Source organism: Podarcis gaigeae (assembly GCF_964106915.1).
Source record: "Podarcis gaigeae genome assembly, chromosome: 12".
NCBI classification, from domain to species: domain Eukaryota; kingdom Metazoa; phylum Chordata; class Lepidosauria; order Squamata; family Lacertidae; genus Podarcis; species Podarcis gaigeae.
In genome coordinates, this window is record NC_139688.1 from 38,234,565 (window position 1) to 38,261,654 (window position 27,090).

A 27,090-nucleotide genomic window follows, 5' to 3' on the forward strand; every position below is an offset into this window, starting at 1 on the left:
GTTCCTTGAGTCTGTACTTCGTCCTCCACCTTTATAGCTAATGAGGAACATGGCCTTTTTATAGTCTGCATCATCTGAGAAATCAATGTTTTTAGTGTTCAAACACTAATGCAACAACTTCATTTTGTTTTAATGCAGGTTTGGCAATCAGACCTTAAACTACAGGCTTTTTTACGATGGAAAGCACTTCGTAGGGGAAAAGAGGTTCGAGTCAATACATGATTTGGTAACAGACGGCTTGATAACACTGTACATAGAAACCAAGGCCTCTGAATATATTTCAAAAATGACGACAAACCCTATCTATGAACACATTGGATATGCTACTTTGCTTAGAGAAAAAGTATCCCGGAGACTGAGTAGATCAAAAACTGAATCGAGAAAAGCTAGTGTAACCACATGTGAAGAAAACGCACCAGTTGAAAAGGTAAGGTGATTCATGAGGAAATCAATCCCTATATAGATCTGCCTTTAAAAAATGCACCTGGGGCACTCAGTGGCTTGTCATCAACTAACTTTTAGTCAAAGTAAACCCACTGAAATGAATGGACCTCAATCAGTGGGACTACTCTGAGTAAATGTTAGCTGGCTACAACCCAATGTATTTGTTTATATGTTAACATTTGAGGTGCAAGCTGAAAGCTGAAATCAGATCTATGAAATTATTCTGTTCCTCCATTGGGAATGAACTCCAGATGATTGCATGCCCTGCCTACAATAGCTTCCCATTATAATTATAATTATAACAACAACAACAACAACAACAACAACAACAACAACAACAACAACAACAACAACTGTATACCACCCTTCCTCCATAGATCTCAGGGAGGTTCCTTTCTGCACTTAAGAAATATGTGTCCAGGTAGCATCTTCCAGATAAAATGAGTGGAAAAAAGCACCTGAGCACATACAAATATTTAAATTCAAATGAGAAGCTAGGTCTCTTGAGCTCAGCATTGTATACATCAATAAGCAGTACCTCTCCAGGTTTAAGGCATAATTCCCCCTCTCTCAGTCTTACCTGGAGATGCTGGTGATTGTAACCTCCCCACCTGGTTTGCAGTATCTCTGTCTAAAAGAGAACGTAGCCTTGCTATTGATTCCTGAATGTAAGAATTTGTGCTGATTGCCTGTTCACCAGATCTCAAGTTTGTTAGCTTTTAACACAAAGTTCAAATCTCTGCTTTACTATTTTGGTGAATGGGCCTGATTTTGGGGGCGTGGCTTTTCTTTCTTTCCATCTTTGCTTTTTGAAGTTGTTTTTGTAGTAGCTGAGTAAACAAGTAGTAGTTAACATAAAGCAATTCACGGAGAAATACAGCTGAAATCAGCTTGAAATGTGTGACAAATGATGAATATTCTTATAAGAGGTTGTGTCTTCCCGCAGATTGAAAAATATTTCAAACGAAACCTCTTTTCTGGTGTAAGTGCTTTTGAAGGTTATTTAATGCATAATTCACATAATGTGTTTGCATCGCAATCAAGATTATGTTGTTGACCCGCGTCTGAAAAGCAGTGCCTGGCTGCTGGCAGATGTAATTTATAGTTTTTATTTATGATAGTGTTTCAGTCCCATAAGGACATTTCTAAAGACATTCTCTGTTCAAGACAGCAAACGTCTTAAGTTGAACTGGCTTTCGTTTCTAGTGCAAATGACCAGGAAGACATAAGCAGAGTGAAGTACAGAAGAAAGCTTTATTTAATAATATTTAGAGCAACTGACATTTCAGGCTTGTGGAAACAGTAACACAAATTAAACTCAATAACTATAAATTACTATTATTTAAGAGACACATGCCCAGAATAGAAAAGCACCTTGCAAGGCTGTGATGAGCTGGTTTTGGGGTTTTATTTCAGCATAGTTCAAAATCTGAGCGCTTCACTGTCAGAAAAAGGAAGGAATCCTAGAATAGCAGAATTGGAAGGGAGCAAGAGGGTCATTTAGTCCATCCCCCTGCAATGCAGGAATCGTTTTGGCCCAAAATTTCAAGTTGTCACACCTCCGACAATCAGATCACTGTAGTTTTAAACCCTGGCCAATGGATCCATGTGCATACCCTTACAATATTTGCTCACCTGCTGAATACATTGTGTCACCCATTATTTCAGGTATGGAGAAAAGAGGGGGGAAACTTAAGTTCAGATTCTTCCACGCCATCTGCAAAAACTTTCCAACAGATGATTTTGTGAGAACTGGTGGTGCAGGACATAAAAATTTTCAGCCACTGCCGACCACCCTTTATACAACACTGGGTGCTGGAGACGGTCGTTGATTAGTGTGACATAGGGGCACTAGTTTGTAATTTGAGAAAATAGTTTTCTATCCCTAAGAAACATTTCCTCCTAACTGATATGAAATAGGTTTCCTGCTATCAATATTCCTCCAATCTTTAAGCCAACACTACTATTCTGCTTATAAACAGAATAATTTTTTGAGTGGAACTTGGGAAGCAGGATTGGGTTGTTGGTTTTCCTTGCAATCATGGCTCGGTCTCCCAGTCTCCAAGCTGTGGTCCCTGAAATGTGCTAAGAAAAATGCTGCAGGAAGTTAATGTATTGTTGATAGCCGTAGCAAATAAATATTTTTTCTCATTGGAGTACGTTGCATTACCTTCCAGAAAAAATCTAATTTGTGATGGTTGGCAAAGACCATTATTAGTATGGGAGAAAGGATTTTATCCATGCTGTATAGAACCATAACATGTTGTGACTGAAGCAGGGCAGGGGACATAAGCTATTTTGGCAGAGCAACTGCTACCCCTCAGTACCTCTTAGAAACATCCCTACTTCTAAGATATGGCATAGAATCATAGAATTGTAGGGTTTGAAAATACCTGGAGGGTAATCTAGTTCAGCTCCCTGCACTGCAGGAATCTTGACTACATCATACATGACAGGTGGCTATCCAATCTTCTTAAAAACCTCCAAGGAAGGAGAGTCCATCACATCTTGTGGAAGTCTGTTCACTGCCAAACAGCTCTTACTGTCAGAAAGTTCTTCCTGATGTTTCATCGGGATCTCCTTTCTTATAAGTTGAATCCATCGGTTCAGGTTCTAGCCTCTGGAGCAGGAGGAAACAAGATGGCTCCATCCTCCATGTGGCAGCCCTTTAGATATTTGAAAATGGCTAAAGGAGAGAATGTCAACAGGAGAATGCTAGGTATGCAATTAACTCACCCGTTAAAATCAGCATGACTTAAATTTTGGATTTGGCACCTTTAGAAAATCAGAATGAGGCAAATAGGCACGGCTATTTTTGTGTATACAGTGGTACCTCTGGTTACGGACGCTTCTGGTTACAAATGCTTCTGGTTACGAGCTCCACTAACCGGGAAGTAGCTGCTCCTGGTTGTGAACTTTGCCCCAGGATGTGAACGGAAATTGTGTGCCAGACATGTGCACGCAACGGGAGGCCCCATTAGCGAAAGCGCACCTCGGGATAAGAATGGTTTCAGCTTAAGAACGGACCTCTGGAATGAATTAAGTTTGTAACCAGAGGTACCACTGTACTTGGTAAAATTGATTATAATAATAATAATAATAATAATAATAATAATAATAATAATAATAATTTATTATTTGTACCCCGCCCATCTGGTTGGGTTTCCCCAGCCACTCTGGGCGGCTTCCAACAAAGATAAAAGATACACTGAAATGTCACATATTAAAAACTTCCCTGAACAGGGCTGCCTTCAGATGTCTTCTGAATATCAGGTAGATGTTTATCGCTTTGACATCTGATGGGAGGGCGTTCCACAGGGCGGGTGCCACTACCGAGAAGGCCCTCCGCCTGGTTCCCTGTAACCTGGCCTCTCGCAGTGAGGGAACCGCCAGAAGGCCCTCGGAGCTGGACCTCAGTGTCCAGGCAGAACGATGGGGAGGAGACGCTCCTTCAGATATACTGGACCGAGGCCGTTTAGGGCTTTAAAGGTCAGCACCAACACTTTGAATTGTGCTCGGAAACGTACTGGGAGCCAATTTAGGTCTTTCAAGACCGGTGTTATATGGTCTCGGCGGCCGCTCCCAGTCACCAGTCTAGCTGCCGCATAATAGTATCTGGAAGTTGCTTAAATAATTTTTACTCCCATTTTTGAGTAGGTGAAATAAAGTTTGTTGGTTTGTTTCAGTTATCTACCCAGATAGTTTAGCATTTCTCAACAAAAAGATGTCTTTAAAAATGTACTGAAAGAATTAACGCTTTAATAAAGGTAAAGGAACCCCTGACCATTAGGTCCGGTTGTGACCGACTCTGGGGTTGCGGCGCTCATCTCGCTTTACTGGCCAAGGGAGCCGGCGTACAGCTTTTGGGTCATGTGGCCAGCATGACTAAGCCACTTCTGCCGAACCAGAGCAGCGCACGGAAATGGCGTTTACCTTCCCGCCGGAGTGGTACCTATTTATCTACTTGCACTTTGATGTGCTTTTGAACTGCTAGGTTGGCAGGAGCAGGGACCAAGCAACGGGAGCTCACCCCGTCATGGGGATTTGAACCATCGACCTTCTGATCAGCAAGTCCTAGGCTCTGTGGTTTAACTCACAGCGCCACCTGCGTCCCTCATCTTTAATGTTGCCCTGCAAAAAGGGCTTTCAAACATTTCAAGCACAGTTTAAGCTTCTGCAGTGATTAGGAGAGGTTAAGGGGGCTGGGTGGGGAAAAAAAGAAAATGAAACATCACCTCTTATTGATAGCATTTCAGAAGCCAAGAAACTACTGCAGAGGGCATTAATTTCCCTGATAGGTTTGTTAAACCATTTGTGGGATGTAGTTATTCTTCCCTGCACGAAAGGTTGACAACAGAAATTATTGAATGGCTCAGTCATTCCTGAGACTTTCCCCCTTTGGGCAGGTCAGCGGAAGGTTGTTTCAGTGCCACTAACTAGGAAGAGAATGCATAACGTGGAACTGCCTGAGGAATCTGTCCACTCTCATAATACAGTTTTTTGGAAGTTGTAATTAGTAGTACTGTGCCAGACCCCATAAGAAAAATGAAACGTATATGCCAAATTAGTTGCTTTTCTTTGGGTCTTTTTAATGCGAATAATTATATTAGGTCAGAAATCATCATCATAAAAGAAGAATGTTTATCTGTCGTTATCCCTCAAACTAAAAAAACATAGGCATTCCACTCTTGCTGTATTAAAAATAGGCAATAAATGAATGTATAAATGCATGAATGTTCATGCAGCGCTTTTTTTAAAAAATCAGGTGAATAGCCACTTTAAGAATTAGGGGGGGGGGGCTGCACCATTGTTCAGTTTTCTCATATGAAGGCCTGTCATTGCACTGCAGCTAAATGTTTGCCTGTTGCTTTTATATTATGTCTGCTTCATCCAAAGATCTTCTAGCTTCCTCCAGTAAAACAGGTTGCTAGTATACAACACACATCTGAAGGGGTTTGTCCGTTTCTTTTGAATTGAGCGTGTGATTGGAACTTGGAAATTATCCCGCATTCCCAGGAAAGTGAATACTTGCCAGTCTTTTTTGTGTGTGCAAAAATTGACATAACACATCATCATAGCAAATGTAATTCATAGACTCCTGGTGAATCAGCAACACCTTCATTGGGGCTCAAGGGCATGCTGTTGAACTCCCCCGCCGCTGCCACTGCCTCCGCCTCTAATAAGGTCTAGCTATTCTGTCGTTAAGCAAATACTGCATTTACCTTACCAATAAAGTACAGTCGTACCTTGGAAGCCTGACGGAATCCATTCTGGAAGTCCATTCAACTTCCAAAACCAAAGCATGGCTTCTGATTGGCTTCAGGCATCTCCTGCAGCCAATCGGAAGCCGCGGCAGACGTTTGGCTTCCGAAAATTGATCGAAAACCGGAACACTCACTTCTGGTTTTCGATCATTTGGGAGCCAATTTGTTCAGGAGCCACAGCATTTGAGATCCAAGGTACGACTGTAAAAGCAGAATGTGAAATGTTGTCCCAAAGTAAGAATGCTGGAATAATCCTACCAGTAAAACAACAGCTTTATTGTCTGTAGGTACTAAAGCAATTTTTGTTAGTATTTTGAAGTTTTTGGCGTTTTAGGCTTTAGTATATCTCTGTACGTTGTTGTGCATCGACTTTATATTTTATATTATTCAGTGGTTTATAATTTTATATATATATAAATGAATAAAGCTCTTAGGAGCTATAGAGCCATATTTATTCATTTTTTTAAAAAAGCCATTCTGTTTTCACATGCTCTGTGGCACATTCAAATATTGATCATAACATCTGGTCCATTCTTAGTCATTAAAAACGAGCTTAGAAGTGGACATGCTATGGAACCGTGGCTAAATTGCATCAGCAGTACATGTATTTAAAGTGTAGCCGAAGCTCAAGCTGTAAAAATTGCATGTGGAACAGCTACTGAAAACTTCATAAACAATTTCCCGTTAAAGATGATACACTGGCACATCCATTTCCTGCCCAGATTTCTTCCTTTGTGCAATCACTGGAAAATATAAGGCAGCTCTGTAGGCACAAATCTATATTTGATTATCTCACTGTGTTTTCTGAGACGGAGAATATAACAATGCAATAATCTTTCACCTATCATTGTGTCCAAGTCGCTCAGTGTGCTTTTCAAATACAGGACTTGAAATTCTATGTAAATTGATGTAGCTTCCTTTGCACAAACAGAAGGTTTTGAGTTATGCAGCTCAAAGAAGCCCCTTTTTTGCAGTCAGTTTTACTTTTTGAAAGCATTTTCTTCCATGCAACCTTCGCTCAAAGATGCTGATTTGTTACTGGGACAAGTTGGCATATAGAGAACCTAATGGCTTTGGATCAGTTTACTTGAGGGATTGCCTTGCCTCATATATGCCTTGTTTTACCAGTTTGTCGAAGTTACAAAGTGCCATACTGTATATTCTTTGTTCTGCATATGTAAGGAGCGGATATTTTAGTGTGGCATCATCACCTTAATGCATTGGAACACCCTATTGACACTAGACATGTGTCTTCAACATTGCTGTTTTTCTAAAAAAAGAGTTGCCGGAACTCACCATGAAATCCTCCCTTGTTCTCTTATAATGGCAATGGCGCTCATTAGAGAGGTGCCGGAACGGAGTTCTGGCAAGTTCCAGCTGGGAAAAAAAGCCCTGGTCCTCACTATAACTAGATGCCTGCTGGATTTTTTTTTTATTTCAGCAAGTCTCCCCAGACATAGAATATATATATATTATTTTATAATATATATATATATTCGGGGGGGTTAAATTTTTGCTGATTGTATCTATGTTTTCTTGATAATTATTTTATACATACTGCTTAGAGATTTTTCTGATTAAGTGATCTATGGTTTTTCATAACGGTACCAACGCTATTGATTCAATCATAACATGTAACCTTTTTATTTAAAAGGCTAGGTAAAAATAGGTAGCTACCTTAACTCATAACCTGCCTTGTTACTGAATCCTTTAGGAAGGAATCGAGTAAGGCTTACATTTCATAAAAGTGGGGGTGATTTATTGGCGGAGCTACATGTTTCAAACACTAGATGGCAGCTTTACTTAAGAGTTTATGGTTTTCGTTTTTAACTTTTTTTAAAAAAAATACAGTAGCTTCATGTGTTTTTCTGGTTTGTTTATTTATTTAATGTGTTTATCCTGCCTTTTGGGATACAACTCTGCCAAGCATCAAAGAACTACATCTCATACAGCAAAACAAGACCAGTGCCCCCATGTTAGCTTCGAACATACATAAAGCAGAAAACAATGTGTGATTTATTGCAAGGTCACATGCTTCAGGATCAACCCTCTGAGAAATTTGTCTACATATACCCTTGCCCTGTTTAGTCTCCAATATGGGTGCAAATTAATATTACATGTTTACATTTACATATTTAAATGTCTGTGAAGGGTGCATTTATCTGGCAAAGCTTTAACCCGAGCAGTGTATGCAAGCAGGAGGAAATATTATTTCTGGGAATAATTGCTGTAGAAACCTTTCAAAAATTTTTGCATACATTGTTAGTTACATAAACAGCTTGGACAACAGGCTTGTTTTAAAAGTATTGGTGTTTTAAAAGGGCTTGTTAAATAGTAAGCACATTCTCTTTAAAAAATATATCCTAAATTGTCCTGTTTACTGAGGGTGCTTAATATATTAAATGGGCCATTCAGATATTGCAAGTGGGTTGTTTCCAAGTTTTAAAGAAATACTTACCAGGTTTTTCCTATTTGGAAATACCCCAATTCTATGAAAGAGGGCAAAATAACCATCTTAATGTTAAGGCAGAATTTTTAGACAAGATAGTATTGTCACACAAAATGGACTAATGTACACACCCTAGTTTTACAGGGCACCACTATCCCATCTTCCCCCTTTCCGCCGACAGTTGTAGCCTAATTCTCTGCATGTTTACTCGAAAGCAAATCTCACCCAGCTCAGTTGGGCTTGGCCTCATGTCAGTTGTGCATAGGATCACAGCCTGAAAGCCATTTCCGGTGCAACATTTAGCAAGCACAGCATGGCTTCTGGATCGATTTCTGTGAGACCCGCGTGCTCTTACTGCTAGATAAAAATGATCCTGTGAGTTGAGGCCTGATTCCTGGAAGAGTGCGGTGTTTGAAGATCTGTCTGTGCGCAGCAGGGATTCATGACCCAATTGGACAAAACATGTTCACTGTCTATAGCGGGACTCATTTCAGTAGCAGACCTGAGGCTGATAAATATATTTTTTCCCTAATCAAAACCTGGAGGCCCTCAGATTTGCTAAGCCGGCCCTTAATGGCAGTCGGTAATTGAATAGAAAAGCTGGGCTTGTAAGCAATCACCCAACCCTCTCCCTTCTCCTTTTGTGTGTGTGTGCTTTTACTGTTGCTGCCTCTCTATCAGCAACAACATGTGCCTCTGAAAGTGGCTGTCAGCCTTCCAATCCCATCTGCTAAGCTGTCCGTTGCCAAGCTTCCTCTTCAGCTCCCAGGTTGCTGCATCCTGTCTTGTTTTGCTGTTTACACGCAACCCCCCGACTCTCTTCAGAGTCACCTCTCAAACCTCAAGTTGTATTTCCTGCCCAGATACGGGTGATCATTATGAAGTCGTCGCCCTTGGATTTTCAGCTGAATCAGGGAACTTTTCCGCTAGGTTTATTTAAAAAAACCAAGGGTGGATAGCGGATACAATCTCGTACAGTCGGTATTCTGTATGAGTTTTTGCATTTTTATTCTAGATCTCTCATTGATTCACGTTGACAAACACTGGAACTTTGTGTTGCTCTTTCCCATCTGTTTTTAAACAGGGTAATATAGCTTACTAATTCGCTTCCAGGGTTAGGAGATGGTCGTTTCAAAAATAACATGTGCATCTTTACACGTGCATCAAGCTAGCATGTGAAGTACTTTGTGTAGGCTTTGTTTATTATGTGGATGTGACACTGTTTCTGTTATTACTTCCAATGCTGCGAAGAAAGGCATTGTTGCCCCATTTTACAAAGCAGTGAATTGAAACAGAGAGGTTCTGGCTTTCCAGGGTAAAAATCGAGTCATTCAAAGAAGGCGTTGAATGTCACTTCCTTATACGTAGGAACTGGATACTGTTTTGAGACATTTGAAACAGGCTTCAGATAATGCCGGCTACAAAAGTGTTGACAAAATATTTTCTTTGTCATCAAACGTTATGATCCTTTTTTTCAGGTGCTCTGTGTGGCCCCTTTCAATAGGGTGCTATCATAGAAAAGTAATGTAAATACCCTGAAAAGATATATAGGACTATATGTATTTTTTTTAATGAATCAAAGTGGGGGTAGGCATATAAATTAGCTTCCATGTACGCTAACCCTAACACCAGGACCAGGGGCCTTGTTCACCCCGGCATTCTCCTCAGGCAGCGCCATTCACTCCTCATGCTTTACAACATCTTTGGTGGGGATTTTGGTCTTGCCAGAATGTTTCTTTGAACTTTGATAATACCTTTAGTTTTCCTGCACAGAGGATAAAGGTGTGTGTGTGTAAACTAGCCTATTGCACAAAAACAACATTTATATTGATTGCTCCACCCATGTTTCTCTCTGCCCACCTACCCACCAGTGGCATGGGTCTCCCAGAAGGGAATGCAGCCTTCTGAGAAATGTTCCCCGCCCCAAGATTAAAAAAGGACCCCTGGACGGTTAAGTCTATGGGGTTGCGGCGCTCATCTCGCTTTCAGGCCGAGGGAGCTGGTATTTGTCCACAAGCTTTCTGGGCCATGTGTCTAGCAGGACTAAACCATTTCTGGTGCAACGGCACACCGTGACAGAAACTGGAGCGCATGGAAAGGCCGTTTACCTTCCCACCACAGTGGTACCTATCTATCTACTCGTATTGGTGTGCTTTTGAAGTGCTAGGTTGGCAGGAGCTGGGACAGCAATGGGGGCTCACCCTGTCGCTGGTGGCCCTCGGTGCTGGACCTCAGTGTCTGGGCTGAACAATGGAGGTAGAGACGCTCCTTCAGGTATACTGGGCCAAGGCTGTTTAGGGCTTTAAAGGTTGTGCTCTGAAACGTTAGAGAGCTGGACTAGAACTAAACAGGTTCAGATTCCTACTCAGCCACGAAGCTCACTGAGTGACCTTGCTCCAGTCACCACCTCTCAGCTAACCTACTTTACAGAGTGGTTTTGAGGAAAAATTTCTCCCTGCCTGAGCTCTGTGGAGGAAGGGCAGGGCTTTAAAATGCAATAATAAACTTAAGAACCTTTATGTACTTTAATGAATAAAATAACCCCAGCTATGTCTGCCTGTTGGTTTAGAACTCAGCTACCCAGTCGCACCAGCAGAAGCTAGCACAAGGACTCCTGCTTTCCCCATCTAGTTCTTCCTTCCATGCACCCCCATGGACCCCCCCCCCAAATCCTCTCTGGACCGCCAGGAGAACCGCCAGAACAGCACACGGGAGGAGAGAAGAGATGATTCCATTGCGCCCATCAACTGACGGAATAATCTCCTTAGCACAACATAGAATTCCAATCCCGCTTTGTGCTTTATGCTCAGGAGTACCACTGAAAACACTTTACATAGCCCTTGGTTTTAACTTCTGACAATACTGAATTGATCACATTAGGAGAAAGCTGCAAGCCTTCGCTGCCCCTGCCCCCACTTCTCTGCAGGCCCAGGTTTCCTAGTTTGTCTTATGCCGCTGCACTGTTGAAAGTGATTATTTTCCCAGCTGGCCTGGAAAGCTGCAACAAAGAAAGAACCGCAAGAGGGAAGGATTTGAATTGTGACAGTGGAGTAACATCTGCTCTCCCTTTCATGGCCCTCTCCACTTTGAAATCATAATGTCTGCTCATTGCATTCACACGGCTTGTGTGCTTTTAATGATATAGATGTTTGAAAAGAGATTGGAAGATCTCCAGCTGTTAACAATGACTCCAGGGTGTTTTTTAAAAAAACAACAACAAAACTTTGGGGTGGAAGCAAAGCAGGCATCTCCCTTTGATTTCATATTAATCTGATTAATACACTTTCCTAATTCCATGTGTTCTTTGATGTGTATTGCAAGGAAGATGAGTGCCCATAGAACCAAGCCAAGAATGGTATTTTTAGCATAGAGTTCCCTTGTAGAGTAGACTAGATCAAACCATGCGCATTTATAATCTGGGCTAGTACAATTTACAATTAGACAAGTATTTACAGAATTACAGTGGCTTTTTTAATTTGGTTTTGGTTTTGTTTTGCATTTTGAATGCACCTTTAGTTTCCTTTTTAATTTTCTCCCACTTTATCTTCTTTAACTGAAACGTTTTCCATTAAAAAATTAAAATTAAAAAATGCTGGTAGACAGACATTAGTAGTAGTGCTTGATATGTAAGCAATTCCTGCCCACCCACCCCACAAAAGAAATAACAGTGAAGGCTTGCTAAGGATGTGGGGCAGGGAGAAGCTTCCCCAAAGAAGCTTGTGGGCAGCCTAGCACAGGAATAACTGCTTGTAAATTCAGTGGGACTTGCTATGTATTGCTGGGCAATGTTTTGCAGCTTCAGTTAGGAACTTGGAATGATGTTTAAACAATAGGTAAAGGTAAAGGGACCCCTGACCATTAGGTCCAGTCGTGGCCGACTCTGGGGTTGCAGCGCTCATCTTGCTTTATTGGCCGAGGGAGCCGGCGTACAGCTTCATGTGGCCAGCATGACTAAGCCGCTTCTGGCAAACCAGAGCAGCACACGGAAACGCCGTTTACCTTCCCGCTGGAGCAGTACCTATTTATCTACTTGCACTTTGATGTGCTTTTGAACTGCTAGGTTGGCAGGAGCAGGGACCGAGCAACTGGAGCTCACCGCATTGTGGGGATTCGAACCGCCGACCTTCTTATCGGCAAATTTAACCCACAGCGCCACCCGTGTCCCGTTTAAACAATAATGAGTCCTAAATTAATGCAAGGGAGATTACACTTCTGGTCCATTTAAATGCAATTACTTTTTTTTATATATAAATATTTATTAAAAATTTTCTTAATACAATAGAAAAAACAAACAAAATAACATATAATTTTTCAGTACCCACATTTTCTTCACTTCTTCCTCACAACTCTCGTTCCTGCGTTCCAAATTTTTGAGCTTTACCTGGCAATTTATCACCTTGTTTCAATTCTTATATTATAATTTTCCAATATTGTATCCCTAATTTTAGATAATTTAACCCAAACCTTAAGAGCTTAATTTTAACATAATATTTATCCAAAATTTATCCTTTCTTATATTTTCATTTATCTTCATATTCCTTTTAACTAACTTATTGGTGCCATATTGTTGATAATCTTACATCTTTCTTAACATTCATACAATTTACAATATTTTTGTAAATAGTCCTTAAATTTCTTCCAGTCCTCCTCCACAGCCTCTTCTCCCAGGTCTTGGATTCTGCCAGTCATTTCTGCTAGCTCCATATAGTCTATCAGTTGCATCTGCCATTCTTCCAGAGTGGGCAAATCTTGGGTTTTCCAGTGCTTAGCGACGAGTATCCTTGCTGCTGTTGTTGCATACATAAAAAATGTTCGGTCCTTCTTTAACGCCCTCTGGCTGACGATGCCCAAAAGAAAGGCCTCTGGTTTCTTAGGGAAGGTATACTTAAATACCTTTTTCAACTCATTATATATCATTTCCCAGAAAGCCTTAACTCTAGGGCAGGTCCACCAGAGGTGAAAGAACGTTCCTTCAGTTTCTTTACATTTCCAACATTTATTATCAGACAAATGGTATATTTTTGCGAGCTTGACTGGGGTCATGTGCCACCTATATATCATTTTCATAATATTTTCTTTCAGGGCATTACATGCCGTGAATTTCACACCGGTGGTCCATAACCTTTCCCAGTCAGCAAACATGATATTATACCCTATGTCCTGTGCCCATTTTATCATAGCCGATTTGAACGTTTCATCTTGTGTGTTCCATTTTAGCAGCAAGTTATACATTCTTGAGAGTACCTTAGTCTTAGGTTCTAACAATTCCAGTTCTAACTTTGATTTTTCCACCTGGAATCCTATCTTTTTATCCAACTTAAAAACTTCTTTGATCTGAGCATAATGTAACCAGTCTCGCACTTTATCTTTTAATTTCTCCAAACTCTGCAACCTCCAATTATCTCCATTTTTTTTCTATTATTTCCCAATATTTCGGCCATTTGGCCTCCATATTGAGTCTTTTCCGGGCCTTGGCTTCCATTGGTGATAACCACCTTGGGGTCTTATTTTCCAATAAGTCTTTATATTTTATCCAGACATTGAACACTGCTTTCCTGACAATATGGTTCTTGAAAGCCTTATGAATTTTAACCTTGTCATACCACAAATATGCATGCCATCCAAAAACGTTGTTAAATCCTTCCAAATCCAAAACATCAGTGTTTTCAAGAAGCAGCCAGTCTTTCAACCAGCAGAAAGCTGCTGATTCATAGTACAGCTTTAAGTCTGGCAGGGCAAAGCCCCCTCTTTCTTTAGCATCAGTTAGTATCTTAAACTTAATTCTGGGCTTTTTGTCCTGCCAGACGAATTTGGAAATATCTCTTTGCCACCTCCCAAAACTCTCCATTTTATCCACAATCTGTAAAGTCTGGAACAAAAACAGCATTTTTGGCAATACATTCATCTTTATAGCAGCAATTCATCCTAACAAGGAAAGTTTCAATCTTGACCAAACTTCTAAATCCCTTTTAATTTCAGACCAACACTTTTCATAGTTATCCTTAAATAGACTCATATTCTTCGCTGTTATGTTTACCCCTAGGTATCTTACTTTTTTAACCACACTTAACTCTGTCTCTTTCTGAATCCTTTCTGATTCTAAAGGTGTCAATTTTTTTCCCAAAACCTTGGTTTTCTGCTTGTTAAGTTTAAATCCCGCCACCCAACCAAACTCCTGAATCAATTGTAATTTTTTTCCATAGCAGCAGGAGTTTCCTCTCAGTGTTTTCATTTGGATATGTAATGAATCAGTCTTGTAGGCTGACATATGATTCCCACAATGTCAAGAAGAAGGCATGATGTGCACTGCATCAGCACAGGGCCATACTCAGTAGCATGAGAAGACACGACACGATATTGCTGCCAAAGCAGACCCACTTAGGTCAGCTATAACAGTCAGAACTGCCCTGCACACAGCACTACTTGAAAAGATGTGAATGGCTTATCAGCAATTCATTTAAGTCAAAGGCGCCTATGGGGTTGTGGCACTCCTCTCACTTTCAGGCCAAGGAAGCCGGCGTTTGTCCACAGACAGCTTTCTGTGTCATGTGGCCAGCATGACTAAACCGCTTCTGGTGCAACGGAACGACGGAAACCCAGAGTGCACAGAAATGCCATTTACCTTCCCACTGCAGCGGTACCTATTTATCTGCTTGCACTGGCGTGCTTTTGAACTGCTAGGTAGGCAGGAGCTGAGACAAAGCAGTGGGAGCTCACCCCGTTGTGGGGATTCGAACCGCCATCCTTCTGATTGACAAGCCCAAAAGACTCAGTTTTTTAGACCACAGTGCCACCTGCAATCCAGCAGTTCACTTACACAACATCCAAAGGGCTGGTCAGGCAAGTAAGGTAAACCCAGTAGCCCAAACTTGCTGGCCGTTCTTGAGCGAGCAGGTTGTACATGCTCATTCTGACGGGTCAGAGAACATTACTCTATTGCACTTGCAAGGAATTCTTCTGTTGTAGCGGCGCAACCCACTGCTAGTGCTACAGCTGCTAAAGTAGTTGTGTGGGATTGGCTTGCATAGGGCTGGCACTTGTTTATCAAATGCTTCAAAAAATGGTCTGCTTGTTACAGATTCATATGCAAAGAACATAACAGTTTTACTGCAGCAGTAAGAGAAAGAGCCATGCGTTCATGTAATCGCTATCACTTTTTGTAAAAAACAAATTCACTTAGACAGAATTAAGTATTTGAGGCGAGATATATATATTGCCTCTTTCCCTCTGTGAAGTTGAAAAGTCTGCCACTGCTGCTCTGAGGCATACTATTCCCCGCCCCTGCCCGCAACATTTAATTATATATGAAATATGGCAATCTCAATTGTTTCTTGAAAGTATTTGAACTTCTTTTTTATATATATATAAAAGCCCACTGTATTTTTCATGAGCTATTTGCATGTCATTACTCCACTTATTGTTCAGTTAATAATGATCTTTTTGAAGTAGAAAACACATACTAACAAATATTGCACCAATTTTACAATAGCCCGTGTGAGACCATGGGGCATTTTGGATTAGCTATGCATCATGGGTAATCCAGGTTTATCTTTTTGTTGTGGTGGTGAGTTCGCAGTTCATTGTGCTTTAAAATACTTCTCTTGGTCTTAATTTCATTTTTTGCTTTATCTTAATTTAGTTGCTGAAAATAGATGACAAAAACTTTTATGGAATTAGGGCTGGCAACTGAAGAGGGATCTGTCCAAATGGCTGACAGGTCTTTAGGTTCCAATACATTAAGAAAGGAGGCGTGAACAGAAAGGATTTGAATCCCACACTTGAGTACAAATTCACACAATAACCACAGCCAGAATCTTTGTTTTATTATTTCTATCCTCGTGGCCTTTTTATTCTCTTACAATACAATATGAGCCATTGAATGAACACGGGCCTTATAATGTTAATTTACATAACATATTTTCATTTTACCGCTAGCGAAAATTGCTGTGTAGCACATTGGTATGTCACACTGATTTCCACCCTTAATTGTTCGCTCACAAAGCAGCCGCTCAAGTCATTTATCCTCTTAATACAGCAGCTGAAAGCCAGACAGCAGTACAACCTGGTTCAAAGTCCATTGAAGTCAACTGAGAGGTTCCTTTTAATTTCACTGGGCTTTGTGTCAGCTCTTCAATTCTGCATACAATTCTGTGACCAAAGCAAAACTGCCCGAGATTTGAAAAGGCTTGCAGTGTTTACTGTTTATAAGTAAATATACATTGCACTAAATCCTGTTGTACAGCAGCTGCATCAGTAAAGAGTCCGAAGCTCTCAGAATAGTGTTTTCCCTGTATACAATATTGTAAGAAGAAATAGCATCATGCTGCAGTTCACATGGCTGCCGGTAGGCGGCCCTGCCAACAGCAGCATGGCAACACAACAGCAGGCAGCAGGTGAGTGGGCAGGCGGCATGGGAATTGCCTAGACAAGCTGCAATGGACCAACCAGGACAGCAACCACGCCACTTTGCTACCACTGCACACCTGTTGCAGACAACGCTAGGGAGAAAGATGGTGGCAACAAAGCAGAACCATCTCAGGGAAATGCCCTGGCAGGCGGGCAGTCTTGGGGTGAGGAGGAGGAGAGGAGGTGACTGCCAGGAGCTTGTCCTACACTCGAGTAGGACCCTGGCAGAGACACATGCCCGACTGGCATGTTCTCTCCCTCCTGGCCGATAGTTCGGGAGCTTCGAAAGCTTTCTTCGGCCCAAACAACACAGCGACTGATGCCAACAAGCATCGGCACACTTAGAGATCCGCAGAGTGTACACAGTTTGCGTAACAGAACCCCAGCAACTCAGCATTTTGGCTAATCTACTTTATTTACATATAAAGACACACGGAGCACCTCCTCATGGCTCCCTCTCTCTCTCTAGCATCAGACAGCAAAGAGAAAGGACAATAGTCCCACTTCACGGAACACAGTAACACAAACATCCTGTTTCCTTCACTTCCCACTTTGTGGAGACAAAACATATACCGTCATGGAGCAGGAATTCTAACAGTGACCCGAGGCAGGTGGGCAGGTGGACCAGCACAGGATGCCCTTTGCAAGCCTTCCTGCTCTCGCCTTATCGTTGCCTCTGGTTGCTTCCAGAGATGGGGCACCAGCAATGGGGCTGGCACAGCAGGTGGGTCAGGTGGGTGGTTGCAGCAAGCCTTTCCATGCCCCTTTGCCTTTGCTTCATCTGCTGCCAGAAGAAAGGATGCAATTTCAAATACACACTTCCTTCTGTTGGTAGCATAGGAAGTGGAAGGGGGGAAAGACGTTCTTCTCTTTCTTCTCCATCACTAGTGACAGCAGCAATGGGGAAGATACTGGGATTGGGGGGAGTGGGATTTTGAGCCGAACTGTGAGGGGGTGGGGATGGGCAGCAAGATGTGGAAGGCAGCCTGGGACGGTGGGGCTGAAGGAGCTGTGAGCAGGGCTGGCCCAATACGTTTTGGCACTTGAGGCAAACCATAAAATGGTGCTCACCAGATCAGGAACAGGGTGGTGTGAAGATTTACATTGGGAACAAGGAGGAGAATCAAATCAACCTTACCCTTGGTGGAAGTGGGAGACAAAGGCTGTCATGAGGAGAGGAAACGGACTCGCTCTGAATAATGCGATGTATAGAAGTAGAGCTCTCACAATATATATGTTTTTCCCCAGTTGACCCTTTGCAGCTCACAATGATAAGTTATTCATGCAATAAGTGGCTGTTGAAAAATAATAATACAGTGGTACCTCTGGTTAAGAACTTAATTAGTTCTGGAGGTCCGTTCTTAACCTGAAACTGTTCTTAACCTGAAGCACCACTTTAGCTAATGGGGCGCCGTGCCACCGGAGCACGATTTCTGTTCTCATCCTGAAGCAAAGTTCTTAACCCGAGGTACTATTTCTGGGTTAGCAGATTCTGTAACCTGAAGTTTATGTAACTCGAGGTACCACTGTAATCCTAGATTTCCCCCCTGGTTCCATTAATCTATGGGGGAATGCAGCATTTTTGATAGAATGGACTCAAATGACTTGTGTTTAGACCTCAGTCTACATGGACCATTCATTTCATAAGGTTATCACAGCAGACAGAAAATGTTTCGGATCAGACTGTCTGATGAATGAGGTAATGCTGAACTTGGCAGACTTCAGTACTTTGGTTTGATTTCTGTCTTGATGTTTCCAGAGCGCTCATCTCTTTCTCTTTTGGCTTTCTTTCTTTATGACTTCGTTAACCTGCTGCTTCTTGGGATGATGGTACTTCAAACTTCTTTCCCTTTTATAGCTCATATTTTAGCTGTTTCATTCTAGCTTATCTTTACTGTTTATGGTCCTTTCCCTTTTCACATGCAGCCAAGCTTGAGATATTCTGGTGACATAATGACAGAACACAGGAAACTGGTTTGGCAAAAAGGGCTGTCCAAGCCAATAGCTGATCACTTTTTAAATTATAGCCTCTGGGAAAAGAATAGCTTCTCGGATTCAACCATTTGAAAATATACATGTTTTAAAAGAACAAGGTTTCCCTGCATGGAAAAGTCTTTGTAATGTATATAAAACAAGCACATGAAACAGAAATTATATGCATTTGCCATATAAAGTTATTATGGGTGAAAGAGTATTGGTCTTACTGATATTTATCTTTGCAAACTTGACCTTAAAAAACCCCAAACTCTTCTGTATTCAGTGCTTTCTGACATTGCATGCCTGCTATTTTGCTCAAAGCCACACATGGCAGGAGTGAGAAGCCTGCCCTTTTTCTTTTCACAATGTCTGTGATAGTTTAAAATTTACACGAGGAGCATACCATATACCAGTCAGACTATTTATTCATCTGTTGTCTCCTCTTGATGGCCAACAGCTCTCTGGAGTCTCAAGCCCTTAGTAACCTCCAGCTTGGATTACTGCAAAATCTCTTATGTGGAGCTCCACTAACACAGGGATGTATAGCTGGGAGGAATAATTTTGGATACGATTTTCAATATCCCTATCAAGCTATACATGTATGCTGTCTGTACATCTGATCTTAATTTGCATCTTGAGAGTGTGACCAATTTATGAAAGCTGGTAATTACATTCTCCAAGAAAAGTGTGGTAACAACCGTCAGCATTCTCACACTCCAATGGTAAAAAAAAAACACCCTTTCCGCGTTCTGAAATAGTGTGAAGTTTTATGTAAACATAAAAAGGATACCTTGGTCAAGGAAGGCTGGGATTGTCACAGCCGCTGGAAACCCATGATACCGACAAATTTAGGAAATTTGTGACAAATACGAAATATCACTCTTTTTTTGGAATTTTAATGTCTGCATTATGAAAACTACATGGAGGGGTATTTTTTGACAGCAATCTAATGCTTCTTAAGAGTTGGCCCATTCCCTCCATCATTAACCTTCCTAAATTATGCATTTATGAAAAAGCCTCACATTAGTTATTATCACTTTCCCCTTAAATCATTTCTATTTTGGCCGCTAAACTATATTAATTATTAAAAACACATTACTTCTGTTCATTTGTACTTTTATTCCATGGCATTTCATTATTCAAAGGTGTGGGGTTTCTTTGTTTGTTTGTTTCAGCTACAAAATTAACTGCATAAGAGTTGTTACAGCAAAAAGGGTAAAGTAAAGGAATCCAAAGTAGAAACCGAGCACACATATGTAAACTTTTGCCAGTCTTTTGTGGCAGCCAAGGCCATAATTGAAGTGACTGCTTTGTTTGAAAGCAAAAATTGAATTTGATTTAGCCGGCTGGCGTGCTCCTTCAGTAGCAGTCAGAGGATTCTGTTCAGTAAGTTGTCAGCAACAGAACAACAAAGCAAGTTATATATATATATACACACACACACACACACACACACACACACACGCCTCCCTGCCACAAAAGCATAATCTTCTTGTATCAGAGAGTCTTAACTGAAATGTTAGCAGTAAAGCCTTTAAAAAAAATAAATTAGAATTTTTATTGCAAAGTAAATACATCAATACGAAGCCATACATAAGGAATAATATAAATAAAAATAAAGAGGGGGGGAATGCAAAGAAAAGTAGACAGTAAAAGAATAAAATTTCAATACAATAAACACTATTTTACAAAATAGTAATAGACTTCCATCATTCTCACAACACTTCCTTTCACATTTAATATTTTATCTGTATTTCACTATTATTTTCATCTTAATATATAGATATGTATACATATATGTTTCCCCTTTTCCATTCACGAGGTTATCCTAGACACAGGCAAATTTTCACATTAGAACCTTGTCTTTCTAAATAATCATCCAAGCACTTCCATTCCTTCTTGACTGTATTCATTGGCTTTAGTCTTATTATATCTGTCAATTTGGCCAATTCCAAATATTCACATAATTTACATAACCATTCCCCTTTGGTCGGTACCTGGTTACCTTGTCTTAGTGCACAACTAGAAAAATCAGATAAATAATTTTCTAGCCTGAGGTGAAACTGCACTATGGAACAATTTTAACATTTGCCAGTAAAGGAAGATAACACTGAACAAGGATATGTGTCTCACTGTCAGACTGCCAATTCAGCAGCTGATGCAATTGAACCTAGCAAACAATCTGGAAAAAAGTGATATAATTGAACCTGCTGAGCTATTCTTTTGAGACTCAGTGGGCAGTCTGAGAGAATCATGTTGGAAGTGTTCATGGAAAAATATCTGTAGAAGCTCACTTTTGGCCATATGTATGAGTTTGAATCAATATTTAAAGAAACGTGCTCATACTCTCATCTCTGTTGGAAGTGCCTTCGTTTCAGTGGTACCAGTTCACAGGACAGGGAACTAAACCGATCTAGTCCCCTTTTTGTACTTCCTTACCATTTCCCCTCTTCCCTTCCCAGGACAAGAGAAGGTCTTTCTTTTGGCTTGTGCCCAATTTATGCAGCTTCAGAAACTCAACTTCAGATAATCTGTCTGATACCATCGAGACACCAGCACCTGAAAGGAAAATCTCTGCTTTCCATCTCAACACGGAAGATGCTACAAGGAATCACAGCAAAGGGGCAAATGAGGGTCCCTGGGCTAAAATTTGCAAAGCTTTCAAAATTTAGGGGTTAGGCTTCAGGTTTGTTACTGCAGGTTCACCGGGGGGGGGGGCGTGTTATCAGAGTAATAATCCTAAAAACATTTAGGAATGAAGATAACAAAAATCCTGGGTATCTTTTATACAGATAGGTATAGATGAATAAGTTTCATTTTGCCAAAACTGCATTGCTGAAGATCAGTCAGTTCCAGAAGCAAAAGTATCTGCACCTTTTAGTTTTCATGTAAAATAATAGAGTTCCTATGTCCCAGTACAGTCGTACTTTGGAAGTTGAACGGAATCCATTCCAGAAGTCCCTTCGACTTCCAAAACGTTTGGAAACCAAAGGGTGGCTTCTGGTTGGCTGTAGGGGCTTTCTGCAGCCAATCAGAAGCTGCTGAAACCTCATTGGATGTTTGGGTTCCAAAGAACTTTCAAAAACCGGAACACTCACTTCTGGGTTTGCAGCGTTCAGGAGCCAAAACATCTGAGTACCAAGGCGTTTGGGATCCAAGGTATGACTGTATCTCTTTTACATACTGAGTTGAGTGAATGTACCTTCCCATCCCAAACATTGGTGTACCTATTCCTCCTCCAAGGCCATTGGATGTCTAAATACAGGCATAAACTTTCCATAGTGTGTATGTTCATGCAACCAATATCCCAGATAAGATTGAGGAATGGGCTGAGCCTATACGTATTGGTATTTTGCAAACACCTATAGTCTTCTTAAATGTTCACCCTGCCAATCAAAGCGGGACCCCCCCATACTGAAATGGGAAATTTTTGTTTTGCAATCCTTACCCAAGAATAAAGGTTGATCCAATAGCAGGAAATTTAAGCTCTTATTCTGATGAAATATATTGCAATCTGCGCTTCACAAAACCAAAAACTTCCAAATGCATTTTTCAAGTATCTTTTCAAGCCCTGTGCTAAAATGCATGGGGCTTGCTCTGCACAGTTAATCCCTTTCTCGCCCCCTCATTGAATAAAGAAGAAGGCAGCTGCTGTGACAAGAAAATATGTCTTTCGTGTAAGAGAAGGCTTTTAAAATGTCATTTCATTACTGAAATATTAAGTGTTACGCTTGCACAGGGCTTCACTTTTTTATTAAAAAAAAACACCCCACGAATGCTGGTCAATAATATGCTCTAAACGTCCAATGGAGTTGGAAAGCGAACAGCTGTTCTGTATTGATTTCCCCTTCCCCATTTCTCTGCTGAATGACTGGAACATCAGTACAGCAGAGCCATTTCATTCGCTGCAGGAAGCCTATCAAAGAACGAGCCGGCATAAATTAGGTGGAAGATTCCCAATCTAGCAGTCTTCATTTATAAACAAAATGCCCCGGGTGGAATAGGTATACTGTGGAATAAATTGTGTTCGAAACCTCTTTTGTTGTGGGCACAGTTCACTGCAAGGCTGTGCGTTTCTCCCTTCTCGAGCAGCAGAAGTCTTCAAACTGAGCAAATAATCCAGAACCCTAACTCTGGTCATATTCCATTGGTTTCTTTTAGTTTAAAATGGGGACCACGATTCAGATAAAGTTGCATAAGTAAAGCTGGAATCCTATGGATGCCCCTGAATACAGCTGGGCCTGCTTCTGAGTAGACACGTTGAAATCCTTGATTTTAATGGAAAGGATAAACATATGCAGGTACATCTCATTTTACATAGGTGTTATGTTCCTGGCTATCATGCAAAGCCGGAACAGCCCTGTGGAACCATCTCTACTTGCCTGAGAGGGTGCTGAGAGGGCCTTGCCCCCCCCAAAAAAAAGTGGGGAGCTGTTTAAGCCTCCCACCTTGGTTACCAGGCTCTGGGAAGGTCATGTGGGGCTTCTGGGAGGCCCAGCAAGGATCTTGAGAGATGTCACAGGAGCCTCTCCAGAGACCTCACATGACCCCAGTAAGAAAGGCCAGGGGGCTTAAAAAGCTATTTCAGCAGCAGGAAAACACAGTGTAAAAAGATCTTATAAAGCCCTCCGCATTTCTTTTCTGGCTCTGGGATGGTGGCATAAGGGCTCCCGCAAGATCTCACAAGATCTTGGATAGCCCTTCCAGTGGGGTGAGGTTCTTGCCCCCCCTTTTTTGTTTAATTTTCTGCAATCCACATAAAGCTGTCACCGCACACGTAAAGTCAGCATGCCTGACTTAACACAATTCAGAATTATTTTATGTTGTTATTATGTGGAGATTATACACAGCCATAGTTAAGGGTTTAATGGTTAATTCTATAACCTTAAGGAATGCTTTCCTTGTGTGTGTGTTAGTAAAAGTACCTTCCTTCAAGAAGAGGAAAGAGAAGCCCTCTCCCTTATATTTACAAGTCTTTTACACTTTTCTGTGCCATGCATTCACCGAAGTGTGGAGCAGGTTTTCCCCCTGCTACTCATTTACGCATGTTCTGATGAACATGAGAAAAGGGCCCCTACACATGTGCAGCTGTGCACATGTAGGAACCTTTTCTTATGCTGGGGCAGTGATGGCTGGTAGGATGGAAGACACAGAGACTAAATAACAGGTGGAGCCAATGAGAGGCAGAGCTAACTAATTCTAGCTAAGTTCCATAGTGGCTGCACTCAGTCTAAGGAAGAGGAATTGGGCAGCCAGTGTCAGCCCCTGAACTGGTTGCAATTTAGATGGCAGGCAGGTGGGGGCTGACGGAGGTTGGTAGGGCGTTGCCCTGCTCGCCGTAATGGACTAGTCTCCACTGGCTTGGGGGCACAAAATGTGGGTTCTGTTTCCCCATTTTCCACACTTCCTCTTAATGCTTAGATTGCAGGGGCTGCATGTCTCATTTCACCACCCAAGGCAAAACGGGAACATACCATCCTCGCTGAAGCCTCCCTTACCTGGGTTGTGCAGCGGAGGTCATAAAGCAGTGGCAACAGCGCTGACTTCCATTGAGATCTTGCTGGCGTCGGAGTCCGTAGGCCGCCACCTCTTGGGCTTCTGCCGCCCAAGGTAGCTGGCTCATCCTGCCTCATGGACGGGCCGGCCCTGTTAGAATGCACTGAATGGAAAGGGCTAGAGTCATTCAGATATCCAGCGACAAGAGACTTTTTTATTTACTAGCAGTCACACCGCTATTGAAGACTTCCATTGGCCCTTCACTCACCTTATCTCAGTCGGTAGAGCGCAAGACTCTTGATTTCAGGGTCGTGGGTTTGAGCCCCACATTGGGTGAAAGATTCCTACATGGCAGGAGATTTGACAAGATGACTCTCCTGGTTCTTTCCAACTCTATGATCTGTGGGCTGTGGATGGAGGTCTTGCTATGCTTAGGTATGGCTTAGAAGCTTGGATGGGAATTCACTTCATGGTTTTTAAGGGCTTGTTCTAGTGGTGGTGTAGTGGTTAGAGCATCAGACTAGAACTTGGGAGACCAGGGTTCAGATTCCCATTTGGCTACTAAGCTGGGTGACCCTGGGCCAGTCACTGCCTCTCAGCCTAACCTACCTCACAGGGTTGTTGTGGGGATTAAATGAGGAGGGGGAGAATCATTTACACCTGTGTTGCGGGGTGGGTGGGATATATATGATATATATAAATAATAATACTAAGTTATTTAGCAGCGGCAGGACTCCGGTTGTACTAGCACAAGGGTAGCCATTGTTGGACTCCATCTCCTTTCAGCCCCAGTCAGCCTGGCCCCAGTTTTCAGGGATGATGGAAATTTTGTCCATCCACATCTATCATTTATCACATTGGGTATCCCTCTTGTAACAGCAGTTGCAGGGAGTGGGCCCCCATGAAATCTTTTTGGATTTTTAAAAATTGCTTGGAGGTGAAGAGTAATAGTAAAAGTTTTAAAGAAATGAAAGCCACCTAAAATATTCTGGCAAATAAGATTCTACTCCAAATCAGCTGGAGGAAAACAAGAAAGGAAAATGAGTTGCTATTGTCAAGATTTCACTGTCTCAGAGACTGTCCAAAACCAGGTGGTTGCACCAACTGTAGGTTTGTGTATGATGGGGATGTTTTGAGTTTAAATACCATTCTCCTAACCCAGGAGCCACAGTCTTTTCAGCCCTACACAGGATTATACACACATCACATTTTCATGTTGTGAAAACCATAAGAAAATTGGTTGGGAAATGTTATACGCTAATTTAATGCTGCTGGTGGTATATTTCTAAGCAACGCCTGTGTTGATTCAATACTTTCCTCACTTCGGTGTTTGTAGGTCTTGCTTTTAAGTGGTGAAAATAAATTGTCTTTCTTTATTAGGTTCTTAAAAATTATTTTTATTCATCCTTTTATCGCAGTGGCTTTCAGAAAAGTCACCCGCACTTCTCGTGGAGATGCATATGGAAAATTAGATGTAACTAATACCTTCCATTTCAGGTTGGAATCGTGTATTGAGGTGAAGAAAAATCGGCGTACCTTAGTGCCCAGTGCCTAAGCTGCTTCTGAGTACAGATTGTTCTCTGAATTGGGCCCTCCTTACATTGCATTTTATGGTTCTCTATTGTATATTGGCTTTAATATGTTCACAACTCTGGGGGCCTTTGGGCTGAAAAGCACTGTATAAATTAATAATTAAAAAGTGTAGGGTACAAATCCAGAATCCAGGACCGTGTATGGAAAAAGACCACATTTGTGGGAAAAGACCCCATACCAGACATGCCATGCCAATTACAGTCATACCTTGGAAGTTGAACGGAATCCATTCGACTTCCAAAACATTCGGAAACCAAAGCGTGTCTCCTGATTGGCTGCAGGAAGTTTGGGTTCCAAAGAACGTTCGCAAACCGGAACACTCACTTCCGGTTTGTGGCGTTCAGGAGTCAAAACATTCAACTTGCAAGGCATTCAGGATCCAAGGTACGACTGTACTGTACCTTCTTGGGAAACAGATCAGACTGATTCCAGCCACCTCTTTCCCTCTAATCCCCACTCACTATCCAACTAATATGCCTTCATAAACCAAAGTGCAAGGGTGATGACATTTTCTGCACTGTTCGGGAAATCCAGTGATTCCTGTGTGCGCACAGAACTCTGTACATACCGAAGCTCCCTGCTCTCTTCAGTGTCAGAGTGCTTGATTTATCTATTTCAAACTCTGAACTTTTGATGTGAAAGTGCTGTACGGGCTTTGCTCATCCCTGTTCATTAGCAGACCCATTATGCATATAGGGAAATTGAGCTGAACGATAATACGGGACTGGAGAAGGAGTAAAGTAGACCTCCCTATGTTCAAATGCCAAGCTAACTAATAGAGTTGCAGCCAAACAAGCTCCAGTTAATAACAAATAGGACTGGGAAAGTTGGGCTGTCTTTGATATTATCCAGGTCCCGAAAGGACTCTTGATTTACACTTTTCTGCTTCGCTGACTATGGAAATTTCAGCACTTCTTTGAACCTGGGACATAAATTTCCAGTGCATTGTTTTGTATTAAATGAGTGAGCTGATGACTTTGTTTGTCCCTGTTTGATCTCTAAGGCTCTTTTGAGCCGATTTTCTTTTAAGCGCTCGTCTGACTCTGCAAAACCTGGCCTCTGAGAAGATGTACCTCTCCATCTGGAACCTTTTTTCCCCCCTTGAAAGGCAACGTTTACTGCCCTCTTGGGTGTAAAGCAGCTCAGATCTTTTGAGCTCTGCATAAGGCCCATTTCATTAGCCCAATGGGATGGGGGAAACACCATAACAACTGTTGATTTCAGGAAAGTAGTCAGTGTGATCTTTCCTCATTTCAAATAAAGCAAAGCTGCTGACTCGGCACTTTTTGCCATTTCAATTCTTACATTTCTTTTAAAAATCTGATCTCAGAGGTATGTGCAAAAATGTTATATAAATTAAAACACAGTATGGAAATAGGGGGGGGGGCATTCAACTACATTTTACTCAGACACATTAAAATTAATGAACAGGACTAAGATCCAGTAATTTCAGATGCTCTA

The 27,090-nt window shown here is 41.6% G+C and overlaps 1 protein-coding gene across 2 annotated transcripts in view; it reads left to right on the forward strand.

The window, feature by feature from the left end:
* The window catches only part of CHN2 (chimerin 2), a 146,952-nt gene that overhangs the window by 76,765 nt on the left and 43,097 nt on the right, over positions 1 to 27,090 (forward strand). For both annotated transcript variants that reach the window (XM_083705989.1, XM_083705990.1), the window contains one exon: positions 139 to 427. In XM_083705989.1, coding sequence (XP_083562115.1) covers positions 139 to 427 — 289 coding nt within the window. The remainder of the gene's footprint in view (positions 1 to 138; positions 428 to 27,090) is intronic.